Consider the following 8,690-nt stretch of genomic DNA (forward strand, 5'->3'; position numbering starts at 1 on the left):
AGACCCTCTTTTGGAACTATCCTGCTGTGTGCGAACTATCTTTTTCCATGTAAACTTTTTTGGAACAGATCATTTTATATTTTCATATTGCCTTGCTGAGAAGATAGGTACTAACCGGTAAGTAATTTGATAACATGTCAGGTACTTTATATTGATTGCAATGTGCTACTGTTTACAATGTGTTTAGATTATACCATTTGTCCCTAATATAAATTGTTGAGGTGGAATACTCCTCTATAAAAAGATGAGGAAAATGAAGATCAAATGTTAAAAGCCTTCCCAACACAATTTCTAAACAATAGATCTATACAATGGTGACATGAAAGAAAGGAATGCTACAAAATGATCCAGTAATAACCTTTCTCCACATTTATCAAGTAAACTATTCACTTTTTAGTAAAGCCCTCTCTAAATCCTGTCTCCTCAAAACTCCACATAACCTCAATTTTCTCATTTGTCATGTGAAAATATTGCTGTTCATTCCATTGATTACTGGAAATGATCTACATACCATCCAAGTAGGGTGACCACTAGTCACATGTGGCTATTTGAATTAATTAAATGTAAAATTGAGTTCCTCTGCCACAGTATACACATTTCAAGAGACTAATAGCTACCATATTGGGCAGAGCATATAGTTCCATCTTTGCAGAAAGTTCTACTGGACAGTGCTATGCTAGAGCTAGGAATTGCCAAAGACCAGAGAGAGCAATATGACTGAACTGAAAACCCAGGCCAGTACTTGACTGGTTTTTAGTGAGAAAGTTCACTAGATGAGTGGGAAGCAAGCTCATCTTTGGAACAGTGACATCACAAAATACAGCTCATAGTGGCTCTAGAACACATGGCCTCCCAGGTCACTTTCCCTAACGCAAATCTATGGTCCTGAAGCCTCTGCACATGTCGCTCCTGAAGCAGCTATCTCATTAAAATGTCAACATTTCCATCTTCATCTATCAGTGACAAAATAGATTATGCCTCTCTGAGCTCACTATGGAACTGGCTACAAGCAACTTTTCTGGGAGAGAGTAGTGTGCCTCAGCAAACAAATTTGAGGCTACTAAATTATCTTGCTCCGGCTGTGCAAGTTATCCTGAGGATTTTCTTTTTTATTTTGTTGGGAGTAGGACTGTATGCCTTGTGGAAACGAAGTATTCGGTCAATTCAGGTTATACTTTTTTTTTTTTAAACAAATTTAAATAGTTACACATTGGAACTTGATCAGTTCTCTTCCATATTGCTGCCACCCAATTTTAAGACCGTGTACATGAGCAAGGGTGAACCCTTGTCTGAAGTTGGTTGAAACTAAATTATCCTTTAAAACTTCCCCAGTTAGGTTTTGAGCATAAAAAAAATGCTCTTTCTTACAATGGTCTTTGGCTTGTGTTATAAGAAAATAGATCAAACAAGTTCATAACTTGAGAAGGCAGCCTTACCCCCAAATTTATTTGAGCACTGCTCCATCTTTGAGGGTCTACTATGCATCAGACACCATTTGGGATACCTTTTATAGAACAGGTAGTGTGAGCATAACTGGGATCTTGGGTTCTTAATGTGCTCTGTAACTGATAAGGAGACATGTGTATTCATTTAGTCATCATGGTGTTTTTACTATTTCCTTGTTTTAACAAGATAGGGTTCCATAATTATACAGTGGCTCATTTTGGTAATAGGAGTATAATTGGTTGGGATTATGAGAAACATTTAGGACTTTACATACTTCTGTTTAATCACCAATAATAGTTATACTTACAATATAGTCAAAATGCTTTAATCCTAACAATTCCATGAAATGGACAGAAATTATTTTCATATGACAGAAAAAACAGGTGAACTGAGGTTCAGTGAAAATTAAAGGAGGTAGGGTTTTTAAAAAGACTTCCTTAAAGAATGGTTTGCTTGGAAAATGCTAAGAAAAGTTATCACTGGATTCATAGCACTCATTTCCATATGTCATTACTGTTGAGGAACCATGGTCACTCATGCTCTTAATTTTTCAAAACCTTACATGGTAGGCAAGGCAGGGATTATCTCCATTTTGTAGGCAAGGACATTTGGTTATCACCTACCCATGTTGACAGATTGGAAGAGCTGAGACTTGAACCCAAGCTTTAGGACTGCAAATTCAATTCTTTTCCAAAATCTCATTTAACATAATCTAACTGACCTAAATCCCCAGCATGAATATGTGTGTATATATATTCATATATACACATTTTAATTAGACTATAAGGCAGAAAAGAGAGAAAACCACCTCTTATTTGTAATTTCGGGTTCTGCTTTTACATGATTAATGCTTAGCTCAATCAGAAAGATGAATTCATAGTCCTCCAGAAACCTCAACCAAGAAAAAGCAGCAGTGTAACAGAGTAGTAAATAGTACAAACTCTGGAATTAACTGCTTGGGCTTAAATCTTGAATCCACCACTTGTTGTGTGACCAAAGGGCAATTACTCAACCTCTAAACCCCAGTTTCCTTATCCATCAGAAGGGTTTGCTAACAGTACCTCCCTCAGGGTTGTGAGGATTAAAGGAGATATGGTACGTATAAAGCTTAAGATACAAGTACTTAATAAGCAGTGCAAGTATTATAAGAAGAAAGATGATTTGCTTCTTTTATTCTGGCAGGAATCTGTCCTGGTACATTTAAAAAAAAGCATTTTTTTTTTTTTTGCAATGACCAGAAAATCCAGTTTTTCAGACCACTGCATCTCAAAAAAATATATGCAGACGTCAGAATTCCTGAATTTCCAGTACTGACTCAACCATTTCCAAGTATATGACCTTGGACAATGACAGGGTCCAAACTGGAAGGTAACTAAATGGCTATTCAGTTGTTTTTTCTACACAAATAGGTCATGCATAGGTAAGGAAGCTCCTAGCAAGGAGCCCTGCATGTGGCAAACTTTTAGCAAAGGGTGTCCATTACAATCTGTATTAAAGTAAATGCAAATAATCATCCCTGGCCTGCCTGTCACTCCATTTTGTGGTGAAGATCAAAGTACAAACTAGGGGTGCAGATGTTAAACAAGGCTTGGCAAAGGAATGAGGGCTTACTTTTACCATTAGGTTTTTGTTTTGTTTTGCATCTATAGCAAACTGGCATTTGAGATGAGTAAACAAGTAACATTAAACTTCTTTTGTTTTATTTTAGAAAATACTGTTGTTTGTGATCACACTCTACAAACTTTACAAGAAGGGCTCAGATTTTTTTCAGGCCTTGCTGGTCAACCCAGAAGGGAATGGTCTCCCAGTTCAAGACAATAATTTCTTCCTGTCCTTGGGTCTGCAAGAGAAAATTCTGAAAAAACTTCAGATGGTGGAAAACAAAGTGAAGAGCCTGGAGGGGATGATCATCTCCCAAAAACCTGCCACGAAGAGGGATCGCTCCTCTGAGCCCTACTGCAGCTGCTCTGACTGCCAGAGTCCCTTGCCCACATCAGGGTTTACTTCCACATCTGAAATGTGATGGACTCCAAGCTTTTCCAGAAAAGCACTGTTTCCTTTATGTGTGCTGTGGCGTATCAATAAAGATAGAGAGCTATATTGAAATCACCATGCAAAGACTGGCTCATCAGTAGAGCCCAACTTCTACTTGTGTGTGTGGTGGGGTAATACTGGGTTTGGTGGTAGTTAAAAACATCCCTGAGATTGTGGTGCCTGCTCCGCAGGCTGGAGACTATAAGCAGTCGGATAGAAAAGGACAGACAAACTGGAATCCATGGGAGTGGGAAGGGGACAGTGGTCAGGGAAATAGCCTTGAGCTCCATGCTGAAGAGGTTGGAATGGATATCATCAAAACACCAAGAAAGTGCTGTTGATGGGCAATGCTGTGGACTGTCCTGTAAAGGTAGACTGACCCTTGTGCTGGTCTTAGGCCCAAAGGTAAATATTTGGCCCAGGAGTCTCACTGCATTACTTATGCAGCAGTGAGCAAGGGTGGGAATGGACATAAAGGAGTCTGTTTAACTTCATCCAACTTTTACTGAAATTTCCTCTGTGCTAAGCATTGTGATTATCCTTGGGAATCTGTCCTGAGTGCTTCAGGCACGCTCAGTTTGGCTGGTTGAACAGGTAATTTCAGAAAGAGGAATTATAATACAGTGGGCTCTTAACATCTTGAATTTAGGGGAATTCTCAGATGAATCCAGCTTGGCAGGGAGGAAAGAGAGACGGGAGGCACCTACCTGCTATTACACCCATTTTGAGTGTGTACCCTGTCAAGAAAGGTGGCCTACTGGGGAATAGACAATAGATGGTCCTCTCAGTGAGTCTCCAAGTCCAAAAGCCTTATAGTGTGTGCATTTTTGCCACAGTAAGTGTGATTACACTCATTGAAACACATCTAAATGAAGTATTTCACTTGCCGTGCAAATAAACAGGGTTTTATTGCCGTGCTGGACAAAAGCTGGCTGTGCTATTCAACAGGAGACAAGATAGCAGCTTCCCAAGTGTCATCTTCGTTAGAGATTTCCAAGGGCAATTTTGATCATTTTTGGCCAGTGCACTGGTCTTAAAATGCAGTCCTTGTGTAAAATGAGACTTCATTGTATAGTGTACTCAGTGCAAAAACAGGTCAACAGGTTGGTGAATACAGGGTGGACCTAGGAAAGGTTTTACAGAGGTGGCACTGAGTTATCCCATAAAGGGTTACATAGAAAGGTATCCAGCAAAACGGTGTTCCCACTGCTGGAGTCATCATGGAGCCACATAAGAAAGAGGGTGGCTTACCTGGAGAACAAGGAGTTTCAGGGTGGCTGAAGAGCTGGATATTTCCAGAGCTACAATGAAGGATTTTTGCTTCAGGGCAAGACACACTAACCTCATCCTCAAATCAGCTTTTAATTCATGATGTAGCGAACACAACAGAACAGATGGGAGTTATCAACAATTTCTGTAATCTGACAATGTAGGTGAGAAGTTTGTAAACCATGCTGCTGCTGCTAAGATGCCGTGCAATCTTTTAAAGTCAATGTCTCAATTTTTTATTTTTTGTGCTATCTCAATTTCAGTGTCTTCTTGCTTTGTTCCAGTCATTTTGACTTGGTTATTACTCGGGAATATCAAAAAGAAAGCATGTGAAGAAGAGCCTAGAATAGACTGATACCAGGTAATGAAGGGCATTTAAAGGTCCTCTCATACTATTGGATATGGACACCTGTAGGATTTTAAACAAGGGAGTAACACAGATTTGGTAATCTGTGTGGAAGATTGATGCAAAGTGTGTAGAAACTAATGGGGTCACCTTGTTCCTGAATCTCAGCTCCCGAGAAGAGAGGTGTGATTTACATCACAATCATAAGGAACTAATACAAGTACTCATTCCCAGTGGGGGCAGTGTTTTCTTGACATCAGAGCACTTCTGTCCAGGGCATCAGTTAAGTGACCTTGGATGCCTGGCAAGCAGAGATTCAAGCCAACATAGGGAAAGGGCTTGAGACCTATTTTGTCATTCAGTTAGATGGGGTAGATGAACTACCCTTTACCAGTGTCCACTACTCTAGGGAGGAGGCTCCTTATCCTCTAAATTCAATCTGTCTCTTTTGGCAAAACCCTGACAATATGCTATTTTGAGCTCCTATTTCAGACTCCAGATAGACCAGCCCGTCTATTAACACTATCTTTCTGCACGGGGAACAAGTGATTTATTCCCTTTCATTAATTCACTTTTCCCTCCACTGTTACCAGCCTAGCCCAAGCCACCATTATCTCTCACCTGGTTCTTGAATGGCCTCCTAACTGGATTCCCTGTTTCTGTCTGTGTCCCCATTATATGGTTCTCTACACAGCAGTCAAAGAGATTATGTTACTACTCTATTCAAAATCTTCCAATGGCTTATTTTTTCACTCTGAGTCAAAGTCAAGTTCTTAAATAAGACTGTGTATGATGGCATGATCTGTACTCCACCTCCTTCTTACTTTCCATTCACTCTTACAATTCCTCAGATATGTGAAGAAGCATTGTCCCACCTCAGGGCCTTTGCACTTGCTGTTCATTGTGCATGGCGTACTTTCCCCAGATGCTCTATGGCTTCTTCTCTTACTTTCGTTGGGTCTGTGCTTCGCTGTCAGCTATTCTGACAGGTTTTCCTTGGCCATCTTACATAAAGTAGTTGCCCCTCATGCCAACATGCTGTTTCACCCTTTCCCTGCTTTTTCCTCAGAGTACTTAATCACTTCCTCCACTTTTGCTGTTACGTATTTGCTTTTCTATCAACCCCAATCCGCCCCAGCCCACTAAGTATGTAAGCTTTAGGAGAGGAAAGGACTTTGGTTTACTGCTGTATCCTGAGCACCTACAACAGTGTCTGGTACTTAGTAGACACTCAGTATTTGTTGAATGAATGAATGAATTATAGTCATTACTTTTAGAAACTTCATACCAGCTTCCTGTTCCTCAATCTCTTCAGATACATGGTGTCAGATCAACACTATGGTACAATTCTCACAAGTATGGGCAGCCAGTAGCTAATCTTTATTGGGCAAGCCAGATACATTGTTAAGAGATTTACAGGATTTTTCTCATTTGATCCTCACAGTATGAGGAAGCAAATACTATTATTCTCTTTTTACTGATGGGGAACTGATGCACAGAGAGGTTAAGTAGCTTGCTAGTACATGGTACAGTTGTGACAGGCACTCAAGCAGCCTGACTAAATCTGTGCTCTTAGCCACAAATTTTGGGTGGCAGAAGCTTCTGTGAGGCTTTGGACCAACTGCACCAGGCTGCCTGGACCTAGACAGATAAAGACAAGACCGAAGAGGGCATATCAATGATAGCCCAAGGGGGAGAGAATTTTGAAAAAGCATTTATCCCCTCATATTTTAAGTTGATATCTAAAGTTTTCATCATTAATTTATATAGTTGCAATGGATGTAAATTTTGGCAAATTATAAACGACAATTTAAGATAAAACTGTAAAGTTACTTTTTATAATGCATCCCACAGAGTCTACATAACAATTGAAAAACCACTGTTATCCACTTAAAATAATACAAATAAGCTCTTTAACATTTGTTAATTCTACATTTTATCATCTCTAATTTATATTTATATTCCAATTCCCCATTAAATGTTATTCAAATGTAACTTTTTGTTAGAAAAACCTTTAATTGATCACATTTGAAATAAAAGTATGTATGTATTAAAGTAGAATTTTAAAAATTTTCCTGTAATTGTATGGATCTATTAGAAAGAATTCTTTGAATTGACTAATCATTATAATTATCGTTGAATTAATGATTAAAAATCTGCACAAAATGATATCATCACAAATTTTAATACATAAGCATAAAGTGTAAAAATCTACTGGAAATGCATCACTCAGTGAGATGGATAGGGCTTCCCCACCAATTAATTCATGTGTCTGAATGACTGTTTCTTACGGATAGATTTTTTTGTTTTCGTAGATACAGTGCTGAGCAATATTACACAAATAGCTGGGAATGCTAGTTTTCTTATAGGAATGTCAATCAATTCTTTGTTTTCCTTCTGAGTTATATGCCAAAAATCAAATAATGTTCTTTCATTAGCTGACAGTTCAATTAGGCCCACCACCAATTCTTTGTTGAAAGCAAAGAACTGGAAACAATTTGACTTGCAAAATAATCTGTTCTCCTGTCATTAGAGTCCATCACTTTCTCAAGTGACTTTTAATTATATGATTACTCTCATTTTTGAAGCATTTAGGAAGAGTTGGGAAATTGAAGGTACTGTTAATTTCAACACATCTTTAGCACTATAATGTCACTGTAATTTAAATATACTTTAGTTGCAGCTGCAGATTTAGCTCAATTCATAGTAAATAAGTGTGCAAATTAGCAACACCACTCTTTATCAATCCAATTAATCAAGTCAGACTTATCTTCGGTCAGAAAAAATTTCACTTTCCAAGTCAAACAAATGTGTTAACAGTCGTTCCTGTGACCACATTTCACTTCTGAATTCCAAGACAGATATGGCATTGCGCTTTGAGGGGAGTTTGTCCCTAGAAAGTAAGACCCTTTCGGTTCAGGTTTCTAACCTACGTTATCCTTGCTTTGCTCCACGCACTCTCTCAGGCAAAATGCCGCCTTTTGACTCACTCGGGGTGGAAGAGGCCAGATGTTTAATAAAAATCTAATCACTACCGACCGTTCTCTAACGTGCCTGAATTCAGAACACCGGATACAGGCCAAAATACGGCACTTAAAATGCCTAGTCTCGCTGTTAACTATACCTTTAATCTTAATTTATCCCGGGATGAACATACCACAGTCCGAATAGCATTAGTTAGAGGAATGGTCTCTAGAGCCTGGGACGTCGGCTCCTCTCGTTCTTCTCAGCTATTTCAGGGCTCGAGTAGCAGTCCACTGTGTTAGTTCCCGCTCAGTCCCACTACACGGGGCGGGGATAAACGGCTCAGGCCGCAGCTCATCCAGGCAAGCGCCCCGAAGAGAAGAGATGCAATTGCGGCTCTGGGAGCTAAGAAGCGAAGAGCTCCGTCGCGCTGCGGGGCTGAGGAGGTAAGCCGGAACCCTCTGCAGGAGCTCGGCAAGCAAGGGAAGGGACAGAAGGTTGGTGTAACGCAGCTCTGCGCGATCTGTCGGGGGCGGAGCTGGGGTTGGCTGCGGCCGAGCGCGGCCTCTGGACTTCGGTCCTCCTCCGGCCGGAAGTGAGGAAGGCGGGAATAGCCCTCTTCCGGCAGACG

At 40.0% G+C, this 8,690-nt stretch overlaps 1 protein-coding gene across 1 annotated transcript; it reads left to right on the forward strand.

Annotated features, from left to right (window-relative positions):
• The first annotated feature begins 931 nt into the window (after nucleotides 1-931).
• On the forward strand, nucleotides 932-3,469 carry TMCO2 (transmembrane and coiled-coil domains 2). The gene is made up of 2 exons (XM_054572206.1): nucleotides 932-1,168; nucleotides 3,155-3,469. The coding sequence occupies exons 1-2, from the start codon at nucleotides 932-934 to the stop codon at nucleotides 3,467-3,469; spliced, it is 552 nt and encodes a 183-aa protein (XP_054428181.1).
• The last annotated feature ends 5,221 nt before the right edge of the window (nucleotides 3,470-8,690 follow it).

Source organism: Pteronotus mesoamericanus, unplaced genomic scaffold, assembly GCF_021234165.1.
Source record: "Pteronotus mesoamericanus isolate MK-2021 breed Mesoamerican mustached bat unplaced genomic scaffold, CSHL_Meso_final contig_221, whole genome shotgun sequence".
NCBI classification, from domain to species: domain Eukaryota; kingdom Metazoa; phylum Chordata; class Mammalia; order Chiroptera; family Mormoopidae; genus Pteronotus; species Pteronotus mesoamericanus.

Bases quoted from the DNA above. Each gene is read 5' to 3' on its own strand.
- TMCO2 (XM_054572206.1), top strand. From the start codon at position 932: ATGTCAACATTTCCATCTTCATCTATCAGTGACAAAATAGATTATGCC. The intron at 1,169-3,154 runs GTTATACTTTTT...GTTTTATTTTAG, and splicing joins GAAGTATTCGGTCAATTCAG to AAAATACTGTTGTTTGTGAT.